The 21,034-nt window shown below is 46.1% G+C and overlaps 1 protein-coding gene across 1 annotated transcript; it reads right to left on the bottom strand.

Annotated features, from left to right (window-relative positions):
• Positions 1-14,849: 14,849 nt before the first annotated feature.
• Positions 14,850-18,241, bottom strand: LOC131488892 (secretoglobin family 1D member 2-like). Its single transcript, XM_058690741.1, has 3 exons — positions 18,094-18,241; positions 16,164-16,351; positions 14,850-14,985 (listed from the first exon to the last, which is right to left on the bottom strand). Exons 1-3 carry the CDS (start codon positions 18,146-18,148, stop codon positions 14,956-14,958), a joined length of 273 nt encoding a protein of 90 aa, XP_058546724.1. The 5' UTR covers positions 18,149-18,241; the 3' UTR covers positions 14,850-14,955.
• Between the last annotated feature and the right edge of the window lie 2,793 nt (positions 18,242-21,034).

The raw sequence follows: 21,034 nt of genomic DNA, 5'->3' as shown, positions 1-21,034 counted from the left end.
CCCGAAGTGAGGGACTGAGTCACACAGTAAACGTGGCACTGGGCCAGGAAATGACAGCAAGAATCAGCCCAGCCAGCCTGTGCCCTGTTTGTAGAAACCAAGGAGACAGCTTGTTGGACTCAAAACTATTTTGGAACTGCCATAATGATAACACGGCTTTAGATGAAATCAATGCAAAAGTGCCTGCTAGCTAATGAAACGACGACAGAGTGCGCCTGTGTGGTCATCCTTGTTGTTTTATTACTGTCGTGGTCTTTATTAGTCTCCTTCCACTTGTCCTCCTTCTTCAACAGATGGAAAGCTTCATATCCTGTGTTCCTGTGGGCTCACCACGCAGCTGGGCTCGGTGCAATACCAGACAGCTCCTCGGGAGGGCAGACTTCCCGTGTCCATAGACACTTTTGACAAGGGCCTGGACGTTTAGCAAATCCTAACAATGTCTAACTTTCTCTAAAGGCTGTTTGTACAAAGACTATCTCAATTCATTAACTAAATTTCATAAATTCATTCCATTCTGAATCTATGAATAATCTTTCTTTTAGTTGTTTTGGTTCAAAGGATGAAGAAAGCAAAGCACCTGATCGCTCAGCAGAGGCAGTGCTGAATGGAGGAATGGTGGTAAGGACTGGGCTCAAGCAGATGTGGATTTATTGTATTTTTTCAGTGTTTATTTTTGAGAAAGGGAGAGAGGGATTGAGAGAGAGAGAGAGAGAGCGAGTGAGCTCGCATGAGCGGGAGGAGGGGCAGGGGGAGAGGGGGCAGAGGAACCGAGCAGGCTCTGAGCTGACAGCAGCCAGCCCAACATGACACGGGGCTCAAACTCACAAACCGTGACACCATGACCTGAGCTGAAGTTGGACGCCCAACTGACTGAGCCACCCAGGCGCCCCAAGATGTGGATTTAAATCTTGGATGCAGGACCTAGTCATGAAGTGTCTTAGGGCAAGTTAAATTGCCGGTTATTTCAAGCTTCTTTTGCCTCATTTCTAAAATGCACATAAATCAGACCACACCTGGTTTTGCAAGGATAACAGACACTCTGTAAAGAACTTACTGCGGGGCTTAGAACAAGGTAATCATGCATAAATGGGAGGTACCATCCATCCATCCATCCACCCACGCAAGCATCCATCCATCCAAACATCCATTGTTTTGTATGGAAACCAATTTGACAATAAATTTTTATATATTAAAAAAAACAACAATAAAAAACCCCCAAAACATCCATTGTTCAAAGGTAACCATGAGCTTCCCCCATGAGTGGATTCTGTGCTGCATGCCCCAGATTCAGCTGTCAGACCAGGACCTTGCTCCTGTGGAGCTTACCTCTTACAAGGGAGGCAACAAAAAGCCCCTAACTGGGGCGCCTGGATGGCTTAGTCGGTCAAGTGCCTGACTTAGGCTGAGGGCACGATCTCACAGTTCATGGGTTTGAGCCCTGCGTCAGGCTCAAAAGACGTTCACAAAACCATAAATAAAAAGCCCATAACTGAATGAGTGACTTCAGAAAGTGATTTGTAGGGAACAACAAAACAGCCATGAGGGGCAGCATCCTGTACAGAGGGCCAGGCCAGCTATAGCTAGATGAGTGGACAATGATTATCAAGGGGAAGATCTTGGGATGGGTGTTGTAGGCAGAGAGCACAGCAGGTACAGAGGTTCTCTCTAGAGCAGTTGGTACTGGGCAAGAGAATGACAGCGAGGGTGGTGTGCCTCTTGGTGTCAAGAGAGAGATAGGACAGCCTCATAGTCTAGAAAAGCCATATCAGTTTATGTGGAGATGATATGAAGGTGAAAGGAACAAGAGAAACTAGGTTGGCTCAAGTAAAAAAAAAAAAAAAAGAAAAGAAAGAAAGAGAAGAAACTGATGAGTGAGCCAGACAGATGAGTTGATTATTTGTGAATGCCGTGTTTGCTGTTTAGATGATCTGGGACTCGTTTCTTCCCATCGTTCAGCCTGAACATAAGTTGCCAAGAAAAATACTCCTTTAGGCACAGGCTAGCAATAGGGAAGAAGGTTATGTTCTTCTGTGTGTACTTTCTCGCCCAGTTGACCATTGCTGCCAATCTCCATTCCAAACGACAATGTTCAAATGAAGGACTTTACTGATGAAATGGGAGACATTTTGGTTAGGACAAAATGGGGACTCTCCCTGGTGCCCCAGTTGTTAGGGACTTGCCCTGTTACCTGCTGGGATGCCGGTCTCTTCAGAGGTTTCATACCCAGCTCAGCGAGGCTACAATCCCACCTCGCGTGCTTGGTGCCCACAAGAAAGAGGTGTATTTTTTTGTTTTACCTCGATGTTTCCTCCACAGCAGATGATGATCATTCTTAGGTGAATCAAATAACAATAACTCAGCCCACAAAGGACTCATTTGCGAGCCAGTGGTTACAAGGAGAAATAGAAGAACCCACAATGCTTGGGTAGGCAGCCTGACTTTTTTTCTCTTCCCCGAAGGAGCTTTCACTCAAGTCCCCAAGTGAAGTTCAGAAATTAGCCTTCAGCTTCGGTGTTTGGGTGACACTTACTGATCACCTATTATGACAAACCATGGTATGTGGGTGAATTTGCACAGGTACCTATTTCACTGTGGATACCTTGTGTTGTGGGAGAGAGAGAGAAAGTATGTGGCACGACACAATTATGTTTGGCCTGTCCTTGGGCTCATGCAAGACCTGAGATGTACTCACACCAAGTTGATCATTTGAGGCTTTGCCATCCTTAATAAAAGTGACAACAGTCTGTGAGAGCCATTTTATCCCCAGTGATTCCTGCATTGGCACCAAAGCCTAGGAAGGAGTTATTTTGACATTTAGATGGTCTTTAGGCATTTTTAAATTGTAGGTTTCTGATACTGATCCACTTGACAGTATTTAGGGACATGATAACCCATATGTTTTTGCCCATTGATTCTGTAACACTGGTTCTGCCCCTCCCCTCCAAGGCTGCTGGGACATTAACCTCCGGCATGTTTTTTGAAAGTGAAGCTCTTCTTCAGTAAGATCATGCCAAAGTCTAAGACTTGGATGGGAAGGTACTTCCATGGGCCAGAAACTTTCAGAAAGGTGCTGGCCTTGGAGCCATCTGGATGGCAGTGCAAGGTGGGTTGTTCACATTACCTGGGCCTTTCCAGGTACACCTCTCGCCTTGGGCCAATCCTGGTCTGGAGATTTCCCAGCTGTGTCTCTTTGTACAATGGGAACATCCTGGGGTTGTCATATGTCCTCAGAACGGGTTTGGGCACAGAGCTGGTGCCATGTACCTGTCAGCCGCCAGTGATTAATTTCATAAAAAGGTGAAAGGCCTTATGCTAACCTTTGGATGTCTAGGACCATTGGAGACCCCTGGAAACTTCCTTCAACTTCACATTCTCTGAAAGATCTGGAGAAGATCATGTTCAGAGCGCAGGCAAAATCCTACGTTTGAGCCTAGAGCACGGTATTTTGATCCATGCTTACTGGATACTGTCCTGACTTCCTGGAAGAGTTTCATTGAGACATAACTTTCACGTAGTCTCTGTCAAACATATTCTACATCCGGTTGGTTTATTAATCTTCTCAAGGCCCAAGGCAATGAACAATTACCCATTTTTAAAATTCAAGAAAACATAAGAGTAAAAAAAAATTTTTTTTTTTAAAAAGTGGGGGCAGGCGCCTGGGTGGCTCAGTGGGTTAAGTGTCTGAGTTCGGCTCAGGTCACGATTTTGAGTTTCGTGAGTTTAAGCTTCTCATCGGGCTCTTTGCTGACAGCTCAGAGCTTGGATCCCACTTTGGATTCTGTGTCTCCCTCTCTCTCTCCGTTCCTCCCTCACTTGCACTCTGTCTCGCTGTCTCTCTCTCAAAAATAGATAAAGAATAAAAAAAATTAAGAAAACATGAATAGCAAACCATGGTGAACACTCACTGGATGCAAGGCCCTGGTGCAAACCTCCTTTAATCGGATGACAACACAATGCGTCGGGTGCTGATGAAATTTGTTGGCCAAATGGGGATGCTTTGGAGTGTGAAAGAGGTCACAAAATGGATGGAGTGCCAGGACAACAGCATAAACCAGGATTCTCCTGAGGAAACTGAGATGTGTGGTCACCCTCCATTGGTGGCAATCTCTTCTCCGGTTTCGCGGGTATAATCGGAAACCAGTCCCTGTATGCAGAGGGCAGGGAGAGACAGAAGAAAAGGTGGCCACTCCAGGTTTAATGAACAAAGGAACCGACACAGGAGGGCACCTGGGTGGCTCAGTTGGTTAAGCGTCTAATTTCAACTCAGGTCATGATCTCACAGTTTGTGAGTTCAAGCCCCACGTTGGGTTCTCTGCGGGTTCTCTGCTGTCAGCACAGAGCCTGCTTTGGCTCCTCTGTGCCCCCCACTCTGTCAGCCCCTCCCCCACTGGTGCTCTCTCTCCCCCTGTCTCTATCTCAAAATAAATAAATAAACTGAACATGAGGGGCACCTGGCTAGCTCAGTCGGTGAAGCGTCCGACTTCGGCTCAGGTCTTCTGCGGCTCAGGGCATAATCTCATGGTTCGTGAGTTTGAGCCCCACGTGGGACTCTGTGCTGACAGCTGGGAGCCTGGAGTCTGCTTCAGGTTCTGTGTCTCCCTCTCTCTCTGCCCCACTCCCGCTTGTGCTCTGTGTCTGAAAAATGAATAAATGTTAAAATAAATTAGAAAAACTAAAGTAAAGACAAAAAAGATGGGTAGATCTCCACACCTATGTTCCAGAGTCAGAAACTTTGTACAGAGGCAGTAAGTGGGTTCAGTCACACTGAACACAGTTCAGATGGTCTCAACATGACATCATAGTGTCTCAAGGCATTGTCGTTGGAGCAGCTTCTGGGGTGGAATAGGGCTAAGTGGAACCCACATTCCAAGAACAGGGCAGGTGGGTGAGGAGCCCCCAGTTTCCAGGGTCCAGCTCATGGGTCAACTGGAGGTCACATCCTGTCCCCCAACCCCTCCCCATGAGGAGTGCGTGTCATTTCTCCTTATATGTAGATAATGGGACAAGAGAGGTCACGTAACTTGACCAATGGCACACCGCTTATGGTTGGCAGAGCTCCTTAGGGAAGGAGCCTGGTGTTTCTGACTGAGAGATAGCTCCTGACACGACCTCCTTGGTTTGACCCTTGTGGACATCCACTTTAGGGCTCCAATGGATTCTGGTGATCTTGACTCACACTACTGCCCTATGTGAACTCCAGGTTGAATTCTGTGTGCACCGCCCCCCTCCGCCATCCACCCAGTTTTCTGCTGAAGGCCTTTGCTCCCTGTGGACTCCCCTCCCCACTGTCCTTGCCTCAGTCCTACAGGGTTGAAACTCCTCATTCACTCCTGATGCCACATCCAAGACAGCCCACCCACTTCTGCCCTTCCCTGGGCCCTGAATCTCTAGGGATCTCCCTTGTCGATGCCCCTTGGCACTCTGGGAGCAGCTCTCCCCTGACATCTTCAGAATCCCGATCCCATGGTCCCTCCTCTCTGTTAGGCTCCCCGAGGGCACTGCCTGTGCATTGCTGGCCATTGTGTGATGGCAGCGATAGAGTGGTGCTTAATTAATTTTTGTGTAACTGCTTTTCAGGGCAGATGTTGAATTTATACAAAGATTCTACTGATGATATTACATGTTTTATCATTAGGTCTATTTCGAGAGAGAAGCACGTTTACATTTGACTCTTTAGTAAAGTCAGGGATCAAACCCAACACTAAAACCAGTCATCCACCTGTCATTCTGGTGCTAACTCCACTTTCTTTGTGTTCCTGAATGAAGACTCCTTTCTCCTCTCTCCTTTTTTAAGCTATTTTTCAATTGATTTGTTTAAAAAAATTTTTTTACGTTTTATTTATTTTTGAGACAGGGAGAGACAGAGCATGAATGGGGGAGGGTCAGAGAGAGAGGGAGACACAGAATCTGAAACAGGCTCCAGGCTCTGAGCTGTCAGCAGAGAGCCCGACGCGGGGCTCGAACTCACGGACAGTGAGATCGTGACCTAGGCTGAAGTCGGACGCTTAACCGACTGAGCCACCCAGGCGCCCCTAATTGATTTGTTTTAAATTTACATTCAATTTAGTGATCATATACTGCAACAATGATTTCAGGAGCAGATTCCTTAATGCCCCTTACCCATTTAGCCCATGCCCCCTCCCACAACCCCTCCAGTAACCCTCTGTTTGTTCTCCCTATTTAAGAGTCTCTTATGTTTTGTCCCCCTCCCTGTTTTTGTATTATTTTTGCTTCCCTTCCCTTATATTCATCTGTTTTGTATATTAAGTCCTCATATGAGTGAAGGCATGTGATATTTGTCTTTCTCTGAATGACTAGTTTTGCTTAGCATAACACCCTCTAGATCCATTCACATAGTTGCAAATGGCAAGATTTAATTCTCTTTGATTGCCGAGCAAAATCCATTGAGTTTATATATATAAACAAAGGAACTGACACAGGAGGGCACCTGGGTGGCTCAGTTGGTTAAGCGTCTAATTTCAACTCAGGTCATGATCTCACAGTTTGTGAGTTCAAGCCCCACGTTGGGTTCTCTGCGGGTTCTCTGCTGTCAGCACAGAGCCCGCTTTGGCTCCTCTGTGCCCCCCACTCTGTCAGCCCCTCCCCCACTGGTGCACAATATATATATCTTCTTTGTATATATACACACACAATATATATATCTTCTTTGTATATATATACACACAATATAGATCTTCTTTATCCATTCATCCATCGATGGACATTTGGGCTCTTTCCATACTTTGGCTATTGTCAATAGTGCTGCTGTGAACATTGGGGTGCATGTGTCCCTTTGAAACAATATACCTGTATCCCTTGGATAAATACCTAGTAGTGCAATTGCTGGGTCGTAGGGTGGTTCTGTTTTTAACTTTTTGAGGGACCTCCATACTGACTTCCAAAGTGGCGGCACCAGCTTGCATTCCCACCAACAATACAAAAGATATCCTCTTTCTCCGCATCCTCGCCAATATCTGTTGTTGCCTGAGTTGTTAATGTTAGCCATTCTGACATGGGTGACGTGGTACCTCACTGTGGTTTTGATTTGTATTTCCCTGATGATGAATGCTGCTGTGCAGTTTTTCACGTGTCGGCCATCTGGATGTCTCCTTTGGAGAAATGTCTATTCATGTCTTTTGCCCATTTGTTCACTGGATGATTTGTTTTTGGGGTGTTGAGTTTGAGAAGTTCTTTATAGATTTTGGATACTAACCCTTTATCTGTTATGTTGTTTGCAAATATCTTCTCCCATTCCGTCGGTTGCCTTTTAGTTTTGCTGATCGTTTCCTTCGCCGTGCAGAAGCTTTTTATTTTGATGAAATCCCAATAGTTCATTTTTGCTTGTTTCCCTTGCTTCCGGAGACGTCTTGAGTAAGAAGTTGCTGCGGCCAAGGTCAAAGAGGTTGGCTTGCTTTCCCCTCGAGGATTTTGACGGCTTCAGCCTTAAATATAGGTCTTTCATCCATTTTGGGTTTATTTTTGTGTCTGGTGTAAGAAAGTGGTCCAGGTTTATTTTTCTGCATGTCGCTGTCCGGCTTTCCCAGCACCACTTGCTGAAGAGACTGTCTTTATTCCTTTGGATATTCTTTCCTGCTGAGTCAAAGATTAGTTGGCCATACGTTTGTGGGTCCATTACTGGGTTTTCCATTCTGTTCCATTGATCTGAGGGTCTGTTTTTGTGCCAGTACCAGACTGTCTTGATGAGTACAGCTTTGTAATACAGCTTGAAGTCTGGGATTGTGATGCCTCCTGCCTTGGTTAAAGTTTCAAGATCGCTTTGGCTATTCGGGGTCTTTTCTGGTGCCATACAAATTTGACGATTGCTTGTTTTAGCTCTGTGAAGAGTGCTGGTGGTACTTTGATAGATATTGCATTGAATATGTAGATTGCTTTGGGTAGCATTGACATTTTAGCAATATTTGTCCTTCCTCTCCAAGAGTATGGAATATTTTTCCATTTTTTGTGTCTTCTTCATTTTCTTTCATAAGGTTTCTATAGTTTTCAGTGTATAGATTTTTCACCTTGGTTAGATTTATTGGTAGGTATTTTATGATTTTTGGTGCAATTATAAACGGGACCGATTCCTTGATTTCTCTTTCTGTTGCTTCATTGTTGTGTATAGGAATGCAACCGATTTCTGTGCATTGATTTGTATCCTGAAACTTTGCTGAAATCATGGATCAGTTCTAACAGTTGTTTTGGTGGAATCTTTTGGGTTTTCAATATAGAGTATCATGTCATCTGCACAGTGTGAAAGTTGGACCACTTGTCCTGGATGAGGACTTTGATGTCACAATAGGGAGAGGGATGTGGAGTGAAGGAGGAAGTGTGAGCCCCTGCCCTCCATGGACTGGGCCACCTCAGTCTCCCTGTTCCTTAGAAGTAACCATTACCTTGATCCAACTGAACTTTGATCCAACGTAACCCGGATCTATCTCACGACTTGAGGCTACACACCGGATTTGGAAGCCACGCCAGGATCAGGTGTTGCCTGCAGTTAATTCTCCTTGGCTCATTCACCAAAACCCTGAACTTTACACAACCTGACATTTCCAACGTTTTTTTTTTTTTTTTTTTTTTTTTTTTTTTTTATTTTATTTTTGGGACAGAGAGAGACAGAGCATGAACGGGGGAGGGGCAGAGAGAGAGGGAGACACAGAATCGGAAACAGGCTCCAGGCTCCGAGCCATCAGCCCAGAGCCTGACGCGGGGCTCGAACTCACGGACCGCGAGATCGTGACCTGGCTGAAGTCGGACGCTTAACCGACTGCGCCACCCAGGCGCCCCACAACCTGACATTTCCAATAGACATGTGGTTAGCCATTTACTCCCGACACACGTGGGACAGTTCATACAGCTCATTAGATATCTACACCATTATCTTCTAGATTGACTTAGTAATTTTCCCTCCACTATGTGCCAAGATTTTCTTGCCAACCATAAGCAAGCACAACTGTGAACCTCTGGTTCTCAGGGGGCATGAAAGAGGGACATGGGAGAACTGATATAAAGCTTTTCCACTGGGAAGACAGGGATTTTCAACTGAAGCTGACTGACTCCCTCCTTCCACCCAAACCTGTGGACATTTGTCAATGTCGGGAGATGTCTTGGGTGTCCCCACAGGGTGAGGGGGATGCCACTGGCATCAAGTGGTAGAGACTAGCCGATGCTCAGGTGGTCTACTCAAAACAAGAAGTTTTCAGCCTCAGTTGACAATAAGGCCTTGATTCAGAAATCTAGTGCTAGAGAAATATCTAAAAACAGTTGTCTTTGTAGTGAAAGATCAGTAGTGCTAGGTAGCGTCGCGTTAGGTGGACAGTGAGCAGAGCCCCAGTGCAGACAGGTGCCAGTGGGAGCGTCAGCATCTGTGTTGTTTGGTGAGCAGAGCTCAGTCTCATGTCATGTCCAGGGCTTTGCCCAAGTTTGTTCTTGGTCACGGAGGACCTTGGCTTCATTCTGTCATCCACATCCTCGTTTTCCTTCAAAATCCAACTCAGTCATCAACCTCCTCCTATAGTCTGCCTTCAGGGAGAATGCGTAGCTCATAAGGGTCTAGTTCTTTGGTGAATGTCTACAGGCCTTTGATTTCTATGATAGAATCTCCCTCCCAGGAATATACTTGATATCTTTTTTTCACTCCTCTTTTGTCTTGTCTTTTGACCTGATCATGAGTTCCTTAAGGAAATCCATTAATTCTTTCCATAAAAGACACAAGTTGCTCCTAAGTTTGGTACAGTGTACATTCCAAGTTGACCTGAGATAATTTGCCACGTCACAACCTATTTCTTGCCAAATTTCCACCTGACCATTTCTTTGGCCCCTCTTTTTCTAGCCTGTCCTTTCTTTTCATGTCTAACAACGTCCTGTGTTTTTCAAAATTTGCATTTTAAAATAGGGATAAGGAAGCACTGTTCAAAAAGGAGAACAGTGAGAAACGGCTTCCACTGAGAAGCACTGGAGCCATGTCTCTCCGTATCCACACCATGTAGCCTCATCCTCAGCTACCACTTCTTTCACTGTGTCTCCTGGTTTTGACGTGTTCGCAATTTTGTTAACTGTTCTCTATTGATTCATTCATTAAAACCTGTGTTATAGCCTGTGTTGACTGGATCCCATGCCTTATCTTTCCTCATCTACTCTTTTTTGGTAAAGCATATCCTCCCATGCCTTTTGAGAAAAAGCTCAATGGAGATAAAACTTTTGAAGATTTGCACTTCGGAAATCTCCATTCATCTTCATGCTTAAATGACATTTGGCTGCACAGAGAACTCCATTCATATACAATGAAAGGTTTAAGCCTGTGAATTTTTACTATTACTCCTGTGTCTTCCAGTCTCTTGTTGAATGGATTTTTATTCCCCATCCTTGGATATGACCTAGTATTTCCTTCAGAAAGAAATACCTTTCTTTGAGTGATGTCCAAAAAAAAAAAAAAAAAATCACAGAAATGTGTTTTGATGTGAGGAGTGAGTGAGATACTCAATTTCATATTTTTCATTTATAGGAAATTTTCTTGTAGTCTTTCTTTGATTTTCTTCCCACCATGATCTGTGTCATTCTGGAAACCTGATAGCTGGGTCTCATGGACTTATGCTTTCACATGCTTTTCTTTTCTCCAACATTTGTGTTCTCTATTTGTTTCCGTAATACCTACATTATTTTTGTTCCAAGATTCTGCTTTGTCCTTCAACTCGTTATTTTTTTCCAGCGGTCATATTTTTAATTTTTCCAGAGCTCTTTGTTTTACTCTGAATGTTTTTTTAAGCCATAAAGAGATGAAGAGATCTTGGTAATCTGGGTTTTCTGAAGATCCATGAAAGAATCCATGGGAGAAAGAGCTGCCTGGCCCAGAAACTATGGACTAATTGCAAAAGAGTGTGAGTCAGTTAAGAACTTTCTTGTCTTCTTGTCTCTCCTCATTTTAGGCCCCAGCTCTGTCAGAAACTATGGTTAGCTGCTGGGGGGCAGAGAAAGTAGTAGTAAAGGAGAGAGAAAAAGGAGAAATCTCAATTTTGGAACCATAGGAGGTTTTGATTATTATACAGGCCTGAAAACGCTAATTGCAGAAGAGAGACATTAAACTTCATATCCTGCAAAATGGAGAACCTTCGAACGTTTGCTCGAAGCAAGCAATGGCAAAAGCAGAGCTTTGTGCTCAGAGTGTTGACCTTGTCATAGAGAGGAAGATGGATGTAGGGAGAAGCCTAGGAGGAGGGGGTCCCTGGGCAGAGAGTGGTCATCTGTGTTCAGGGGGACAATGAGAAGCCTCAAGGACCAAGTCAAAAGACTCTGCGCACATCAATCCTTCCTACTTAGTGTAACTCAGTTGTGAGTTCGAGTCAGAGTTTCTGGAAAATTAGATGTATCTCAACCAAGAAGAATCTAGGAGGCAAATCCAACAGAGAGTTGACCCCAGACATAATTTGAGTGTGAGGCTCAGCCCCTCTGGGGAAGTATGTCCAGTGGAGATTGCATTACAGGCCTGCTCCCATTTAGTTATCTTTCTCCTGCCTCAGAGAGCTATAGCTTCTGCAGTCTGTGTGTGCACGCACACATGTGCGTATACGTGCGTGGGTGCGTGTGGGTGTTTGGTAAAGTAGACATAACATAAAAGTTACCATTTGAACCACGTTTAAACGTACGATTCAGCTGCATTAAGTGCATTCACAATGTTGTCATGGCTACCCATTTCCAGAACCCATGTCAGACAGAAACTCTGCCCTCAGTAAACATGAATTCTTTCAACTTCTCTTCTCCCAGCCCCGGCCTTTACAGTCTTTCCTGAACTAACTTCACACTCTTGATCAGGAGCTCATGTAGGAAAATGTTCCCATATGAGACCCTGAGTTTATTAGTTTTATAACAATGTAACCGATGAATACACCTGAAATTACTGGGCTTGAAGGGCCACAGAAGTAGCTAAGGAAAGGTCTTAAGGGAGACGGTAGCTGGCTGACTCAGTGGGAAGAGCACGGGACTCTTGATCTTGGGGTCATGAGTTCGAGCCCCCTGTAGCGGGGAGACACTACTTCGATAAAAATAAAACTTAAAAAGGAAAAGAAGGTTCTCAAGGTGAGCACTGTGGTGATGCTAGGGTCATCGGAGTCTCATGGAGGTCCTGCCCTTCTTCCCGGTCAACAGGTGGCACCTGCTTCCCTAGTCACTGAGCAGCTGGCACCCGAAGGAGTTGGAGATGAGGAAATGAGGGCTGCATGGGTTTTACCTGCAGAGATATCTACATGTGTGTACAGCAGCTGGGGGGAAGTCTGGGCATCATTTTGCTTTTTAGGTCTTCCTGGGTGATTCTAACACAGAGCCAGGGGTGAGGAACGCTTGAGTAAGACATTCTTCCTCCTCTCATTCAATGGTGGTAATCATCTTTTCCCTTCCCGGATACTAGCAGGGACTGACACAGAACATGTAAACCTTCTGGGATAATGACCCACCCATAAGAGTGCTCGGTAGATGTAAGTGCTCACTATTTGATCAACAACAATAATGATTGAAACAATTTGTTGTTCTGAATTATTGATTTCTCTCACTCTCAGTTCGAACCCACAAACCGTGAGATCAGGAGCTGAATCGACATCAAAAGTTGGACGTTTCTCAGAGTTTGCAAGAGCTCCATGATCCTTGTGTCCACCGAGCATAGTTCGTAGGCTGACTATGGAATGCGTTTCACACAATGGGGACCTATTTCAGTGTGCATGTTTCCTGATGTGTTAAAAATACACACCTACTCTAAAGGCGTTGCTAATAATTGATGATACTAGATAGCTGTTAGCTTCTATTTCTCGGCCAGAGGTAGCATCAACTACCTACTATGATTTGAGAGCTAGGTTTAGGATTCACAAAGTCCTCTTACTCATATCATAACATTTGGAAGCCCATGCCCTCTAGTAGTTCATGGTTATAGTAGTGAGATGAGATTCACAGCTTGAGAGGAGGGTCACTGTGGCATCGATGAGGAGGATGTACTACAGGAAGGGTATCGCAGAGCCCAGAGAACCATGTAGGAGACTTAAACCAAGCTGGACAGGACTGGATCTGGACTGTGATGACAGCCCTGGGGATGGCAAGGAGGGGAAGCTCAGAAGTGAGGAAGCGGGAGTGGAGGGGGCAGAACTCAGTGAAGTTTTGTATGTCGGGGTGGGGGGAGATGAATGTAGTAAGCTACCAAAAAGATACACACATCTTTTTTTTTTTTTTTTTTTGAGAGTGAGAGAGAGAAAGATAGAAAGTGGGGGAGGGGAAGAGAGGGAGGGAGACAAAAATCCCAAGCTGGCATTGCATTCTCGATGCACAGACCAGCACAGGACTTGAACTCGCAAACCATGAGATCATGTCTTGAGCTGAAATCACGAGTCGGATTCTTCACCAGCTGAACCACCCAGGAACCCCAAACCATACCCGCGTCTTATTCTCGGCAGCTTGCAATTATGCCCCTCATGGTTGAAAAAAAAGGGGGCGCCTGGGTGGCTCAGTCGGTTAAGCGTCCGACTTCAGCTCAGGTCACCATCTCGCGGTCCGTGAGTCCGAGCCCCGCGTCGGGCTCTGGGCTGATGGCTCAGAGCGGGGAGCCTGCTTCCGATTCTGTGTCTCCCTCTCTCTCTCTGCTCCTCCCCCGTTCATGTTCTGTCTCTCTCTGTCTCAAAAATAAAGAAACGTTAAAAACAATTAAAAAAAAGAAGAGGACTTTGTAGATGCAATAAAAACTAGATTCTGACATGGGCCGCTTGTCCTGAATTTTCTGGATTTCTAGGATATATGCAACCCTATATATTTTATATGAGGGAGACAGAGGCAGATTAAGAGACACAGAAAAGGAGAAGGCTCTGTGACGTCTGAGGGCAGAGATCAGAATGATGGGGGCAAGACAGGGAATGCTGGTTTCCAGCCATCAAAGCTGGAAGCAGCCATGAACAGATTTTCGCCTCAGTCTTCCAGAGGGATGTGGCCCTGCTGACACGCGACTTCTGCCAAGTGTTACAGAATGAGGACCTCTGTCGCCCAAAGTCTGAGAAAATAATTGACGTAAACCACCAAGTGTGTGGTAGTATTTTTCAACAGCCACTGGAAACGAATCCAGGAGCCTAGGATGTACCCACATTTTCTGCATTGGGTACCTCTTTGTTCGGGGCATTAGCCAGAAAGGGGGTTCAGGGAAGGGAGAGTTGGTTGTAGGCAGACAGGGTGTACAGTTTTATATATTTCTTCGGAAGTAACTGTGGCGCTTTGAATGCGGATGCTTCGATGGCAGCTGGATGCCGTTTCTGGAGATCTTGGGAGAACGTGTGGGAAAAAGCATCAGCTCCAGGTGTCGGTGAGTGGTCTAGTCCTGATGAGCAACGTGTGTGTGCAAAGCGGAAAAAGACGTAACTGAAGGAGGAACTCTGGAAAGTCACTAACAATTCAGAAGTGGACGTAAGACAAATTGCACGGGACAGTTCATAGGATGGAAACCACAGCGAAGGTGTGCGGACCAAGCAGTTTGGTTGTGCTTGTGATGAGGACAAAACATTAGTGATGCTGCTGGTTGGGAAGCATATGACTGGCCAGCCAGCTGGGCTGTGGGTATCCTTCAATACAAAACCATAGCAGGAATGTTTTCATTGCCCCTTGCCCTGAAACTCAGTTTTCACTCAAGGCCATGTGAATGGGAGATGTATAAAATGATGCGGGATGATTCCTGCGCAAACATTTCCTCCTGTGATCCTGGTTCCTCAGGCCCCCATGGGTAAGTGGACATTAGCGCTCTGAACTTTACTATTGACAACACCCAATGGTCACGTTGCGGCAAGAGCCATCCCAGCTCAAGGCTGGAATGTGTTGGATAATAACACGACAAGTAGAGAAATGCAGGGCAAATGATTTATTGAAGGAAGATGTTGAAACCTTTACATTTTCCAGAAGATCAGGTAATCACTGCAAGACAGAGGTACTACGATGTAAGATTTAATTTCCACACTCTTTTGTGATTTTCACCTGAAATAGATAAAGAAAGAGAGAGAAGGTTATTCATACTGCCCCTGGGGATGACACATGAGCATAGACTGTCAGTCACAAGAAGTTGTCAGTAAAGCTTTAACCGACAAAAGGCAAGGAGAATGGGCACAAGACAGGAAACCGGGGAGGCTGGTCAACTAAATATACCTGAGGTGACTACAACAGACCATGCAAGTCATGAGAAAACCGTTCCCACAGTCTGGCAGATAAACCCAGAGGTGACTGCGTGTGAGGCTGAGGTTTCTAGTGGAAGGAGGAGCCTCCCGGAATCTTTCCTCTGATATCCCAGGGCAGAGGACTCTACTTTTTCACTGCAAAGGGGATACAGGGGTGAAAGACTGGAAAAGGGGTGGGAGGGGACTTTGGGGGTACTGGCTGGAGATTCCCAGGCTCGTGGTGTGGCAATTCAACCCGATGGCACATCTCCTGGGTACTAAAAATTCGGTCCCTGTGGGCATTTGTGACTGAAACTCGTGACCTCAATCCAGCAGTCGATGTGCTGAGAGTCTCTTTTAAGTATCTTATTTTTTGACAAAGATGTAATTTAGGTGTGTCACCTTCACACGTGGACACAGGAGGCACAGCGAGCGAGGCGTGTGGTTGTGGGCTCCATAAGGGACGGAATGGGAGGTGGGGAGTGGCGGAGTGGGCCGAGTTGTGGTGGGGAGAGGCCTTGGCTCTGCAGGAGCTGGCTCGGTGTCCCCCTTCTGCCCGCACCAGCTGCCCTCCATGCTGTCAGGGCACCGAGCTGATTCCCTCCCTCCAGCTGTCTCCCTATTCAACATCCCAACACCCGACACGAGATTCCCCAGTGACTGTGTCCACTGGGCGAGGGGAGCTCGGCCTCAGAAAAGCTCCCAGGCCGGGGGGCAGCCACACTTTGACCCTTTAACACCACTGCGTGGGGTCCCCGTTGTCCTCCTCCTCAGGGCACTCTGGGGCACCTGGCGCCCAGGGAAGTGACCTGAACAGGAATGTGCCCAGACTTAGTGTAGCTGCCACATGTAACGCCATCCACCCTGTGGCCACCTGTCACCCTCTCAGGAGCAAGCTGTGAGGCTCCGCCACCTGTGCCCCCGACAGAGCGGCACCCTGACTGCCTTCTTGGCTAAGGAAGCTGAGCAGAAGCCTCTGTGCACAAAGAAGAAAGAAGTTACCAATATTTCTGTAAGTATCGTTTTTCCGGGTATGGAGATGTTATCTGTGCAACTCTTCACATCCAAAACGGCCTGAACGGCTTCTGGAGGTGCACCATATTTTGCAAGTGATAGCTTGAAGAGACCTGGAGTTTTCCAGAGGAAGCCTGAGAGATCTGCCACAAAGGCTGGACAGGCCGACGCATTGGCTAGCGAAGAAAAAGAAATGCAATCGATATAAGGAAAATCACGCATTTCCTGGGTTCCCTGAGGTTAGAATTAGACAGGAACCCCGGGGGTTTTATGATCTCATCGCACAGCACTTCCGACACGGCAGCTGGGGCTTCCTCACATCTCAGAGGAAGTATAGAAGAGCCAGGACTAGAATACAGGCTTACTAATCCCTAGTTCAGTTTTTATCCTTTTTAAAGCACATCCTTTTTCCCAGGACGCTCTTGGTTTGCTGACATTCACTTTCTTTATAATTCAAACAATTAAAGTTTGCCTGCACAGGATGACACCTTGTTTTTGCCTTGAATATCAGAGAAGAGGAGGTTCGAGTATCAATATTTTATTTTTTTTTAATGTTTTAATGTTCATTTATTTTTGAAAGAGAGAGAGAGAGAGAGCACAAGAAGTGTGTGTGTGGGGGGGGGAGGTACAGAGAGAGAGAGGGAGACACAGATTCTTTTTTTTTTTTAATTTTTTTTTTAACGTTTATTTATTTTTGGGACAGAGAGAGACAGAGCATGAACGGGGGAGGGGCAGAGAAAGAGGGAGACACAGAATCGGAAACAGGCTCCAGGCTCTGAGCCATCAGCCCAGAGCCCGACGCGGGGCTCGAACTCACAAACTGCGAGATCGTGACCTGAGCTGAAGTCGGACGCTTAACCGACTGAGCCACCCAGGCGTCCCAGAGACACAGATTCTGAAGCAGGCTCCAGGCTCTGAGCTGTGAGCACAAAGCTGGGCGTGGGGCCTGAACCCTGCAGACAGTGAGAACATGACCTGAGCCAAGGTCTGACACTTCACCGACTGAGCCACCCAAGGGCCCCTGAGTATCAAGATTGTAAGTGAATAGTAGAGTCAGACCTTACCAGAGAGCAGAGGAGGGTGGGTATTTGGATAAGAGTAGATCAAACTATATATACGTTGGAAGATGCTAGTTTGAGACTAAATGAAAGAATAAGATTGTTATTGGATGCAGACACGGTAATAAAGTTGAACACATGCATACAAAACAACTCCCCAGGTCACCAGTCTGAACAACTTTAAAGCTTATACACAAAGTTATTTATGATTGTTTTTTTTCTCCCTGCAGTGATGTTCAGAATTCCTTAGAGAGGGCGAGAGACAGGAACTGAGGCTCTTTCCTGACCCCACTGAAATGGTGCGGATGCCTGAAAGTGACCATTGTTTCTGGTGTGGGCTCTCTATTCTCCCCCCCGCCCCCGCCCCCCCCCCCCCCCGTCTTTGTAATCACGCTGCAGCCGGGAAGTGCCCTACTAGGCTCTGATCTGAGCCCTGATCATAGAAGTTGAGAGGTTCAATCAGAGGCAACACGGGGAAAGAGGAGGGTGTTTAAAAAGTCAGATGAACTCGAACAACTCAGGAAGACGTGGGTCCGTATCACGGGTAAGAAGACATACAAAAATATTGTTGAATGGATGGCTGGAATTGATCTAGATGAACAGAAATCCCACGATTGCACTGGCAGTACTCGTGGAAAAGCAGGGGACTGGCAGATACAGTGAGATCTGCTCACTAGTAGATACAGTGAGTGCTGCTGCTTCCCAGAGCCCCCTTGAAGACTTATTACTTAGAGACTCAGAGAACACTAGCTCTTCTGCCCCTTCTTCTTCTTTTTTTAAAGAAAGCCACTTAGGTTGACCTAGTTCAGAGAAGGGTACTCACCAGGGCTGGTGCTGGTCTGATTAGAAATGATACTCACCCTCATAGCAGCAAAGAGCCAGAGTGACCAGCAGGACACTCAGGAACAGCCTCATGGTTTATTTTGCTTTGAGTTTTCAGCTTTAGTGAAGGGTGAGCAGTTAGTGGCTGAACTCAGGAGCCTGAGGAGCCCAGGACTATTTATAGCTAGAGGGCCTCCCTCGTGCTGCCCAAATAAACATGTGGTCACGTCACGGGCCTGGCTTTCAGCCCTCCCTTCCTTACTCAGGGCTCATGCCGTCCATCGGTGTCACAGACCTCAGTGACTTGGTGAATGTTCCCATATACAGGCCTTGCTGGCACCAGGCACCTCTCCTTTATAGCAAAAACTGAGCTTGTAGTTTTACAAGCGTATAGTCAGTTAGTTGATGCACACCCCCCTGGACATTAACTCCTTGACTGAAGACGCAGCCTCTGGTTTTGCTCATCGTTACTTAAGCATAGTGCCTGGCACACAGGGGAGGAAAAGCAAATATTCTTCCAATAAGTGAAGGACTATGAATCAAGAAACCACTACTCTTGGTTAGAGTATATCTTCAATGTGAAATGATGCTTGCCAGGCCGGGTTTTCCTTTGGGCAGGTGAGTTGCAGAAAGGTCAATAGCATCAGAGTCAGAGTAAGAGCAATGAGTGGTTTTCGGTATCCCAAGATGCCACGGGGAAGACTCCCTCCCCAACTACTAATTTGCTATTCTAAGCTCAGATGTTTAAAAGTATCAAAAGATATTTCAAATCAAGTCAGGCTCTCCATTGACCAAAAGAAGCTCCTCGTTAGCTTTTCTTGTCCACTGGAAGGGTCAGATCTTCTGAGTCATCAGGGTCCAGGCAATAGAGCTACCCAAGGGGCTCGTCCTTGGCCTCTCCCCAGCTATGAGCAGCGTGCTCTCTGGGAGCACAGGGGAGGCGTGGAAACTTCCTACTGAAGGTATTAGGATGTCAGTCTTGTTATACAGAGGGAGCCCCTGTGAGAGCCATTGCAGGGTATATAGAATTCTGACATGAAGGAATAGCTGGAGAGGGGCTCCTGAGGAAAGAGCTTGAGACAAGACAAGATGGCATAAACCACGTGGCTGGGGAATAACACGTACCTAGGTTACCCCAAAACACGTAATACCTGCCACAATATACGGTGGGACAGGGAAGCCTTTGTGACTGGAGAGACAGGATGGGCCAAATCAAGGGGAGTTTCCATTTGACTGTGTGAGATGTGGGAGCAGAATGAGTGGGTGAGGTGAGACGCTTCTGGGCTCATTTGCACCAGTACACGCATGCTGGGCCTCAGATCTCAAGTCAAAATCACACGGGCTTTTCATATCCATTATTGTGATTATCATTAAAAGAAAAAAAAGAAAGGTAATAATAAGAGTGGGCCAGGGTGTGGAGCAAAAGGAAGTGTTGTGCATTTTGGGGGGAATGTAAAATGATGCAGCTTCTGAGGATAAGGGCCGGACGTCCCTCAAAAAATTAAAAGTAGAGTTACGATACGGTCAGTCAGTCAAGTTCACTTCTGAGGACATAGGCAAAAGAATTGAAAGCAGGCTCTCAAAGACATAGTTGCATACCCATGTTTATACTAGTGTTATTCAATAGCCAAGAGGTGCAAACCACCCGGTGGTCATGGGTAGGCGAATCAGTCAATGAAATATGGTACGTGCGTGTAATATTCTTCACATTCACCCTTCTAAAGCAAGGAAACCCTGTCACGTGCTACGGCATGAGTGAACCTTGAGGACAGTACATTAAGGGAAAATAGCCACTAGAAAAGACAAATACTGCATGATCCCACTAATACGAGGTACTTCGAGTAGTCCGATTCATAGAAATAGAGAACAGAATGGTGCTTGGCAGGGGCTGAGGGATGGAAAATATCATGTTCCATTAAAGTCCAGTCCTCGAAGTCATAGTGAGCTGACTCTGCCTGAAATGTACGAGTGTGGTCCTCCATGAAGGTGGTTTGGGTTGCAAAGCCTCTTGTGGCCAATAACAGTGGTAATGAAAAGAGCAGCACTATTTTTTGCCTGCTAGCTGTGGCCGGACAACGCGCAGACATAACTGATCATCTCCGATGATCGCTACAAATTTACATGCGATTACAGTCCCTCTTTTAAGTTGAGTCAACTAACTTGCAGAAGGCAAGGACCTTGCTCAAACTCATTCAGTTTAGAAGACAGTAGGTCTCGCCCAGGCACGGTGGCTTGTGAATGATAAAGTAACAAAGTGGTACCTTCCGTTGGGGTGGGTGGGGGTGGTGACATGTCAGATGGAACGGAGGTGGAGGGCTTTGAAATTCTCTGCTTGCATCTCAGTTTCTGACTCAGTTGACTTCTTCTGGGCGATGATCCTCAAGCTAGTTTCTTCCTGTCTCTCTGTCTCCAGTTCTCTTCTTCTTCTACTACTCTTTAAAAAGGATAATTTACTGACAACGCCAAATGCTGGTTGGGATGTGGAGCAACAGGAACCCTCATTCATTGCGGGTGGGAACGCAAAATGGTACAGCCACTTTGGGAAACAGTTTGGGAGTTTCCTGTGAGAGTGAACATAGTCTTGTGTTTCTTGGTATTTACGCAAAGGAGCTGAAGACACGTCTGCACAAAACCTGCACATGACGTTTTTGGCACTTGTATTCATCGTTGCCAAAATTCGGAAGCAATTAAGATGTCCTTCAGTAGGTCAATGGCTAAAGAAACAGTGATCCCTTCGGACTTGGAATATAGTTCTAAAACTCTATGGCATTGAGCTCTTAAAGCTGGGTTGTGAGCCACGAAAAGGCATGGAAGACCCTGCCATACATATTACCGAAGAAGCCAACCTGAAGAGCTGTGTACTATATGATTACAGCTATATGACATCCTGGAAAGGCACAATTATCAAGGCAGTAAACAATCAGAGGGGTCTGTGGGTTGGGATGGAAAGAAGGATGAGTATACACAGACTGCAGAGGA

The sequence above is a fragment of the Neofelis nebulosa genome, chromosome 10 (assembly GCF_028018385.1).
Source record: "Neofelis nebulosa isolate mNeoNeb1 chromosome 10, mNeoNeb1.pri, whole genome shotgun sequence".
NCBI classification, from domain to species: Eukaryota; Metazoa; Chordata; class Mammalia; order Carnivora; family Felidae; genus Neofelis; species Neofelis nebulosa.
This window is presented reverse-complemented; position numbering and strand designations above follow the sequence as displayed.

Bases quoted from the DNA above. Each gene is read 5' to 3' on its own strand.
- LOC131488892 (XM_058690741.1), bottom strand. From the start codon at position 18,148: ATGAGGCTGTTCCTGAGTGTCCTGCTGGTCACTCTGGCTCTTTGCTGC. The intron at 16,352-18,093 runs GTGAGTATCATT...TTTCTTCGCTAG, and splicing joins GGCTCTTTGCTGCTATGAGG to CCAATGCGTCGGCCTGTCCA. The intron at 14,986-16,163 runs GTAACTTCTTTC...TATCTATTTCAG, and splicing joins CGATACTTACAGAAATATTG to GTGAAAATCACAAAAGAGTG.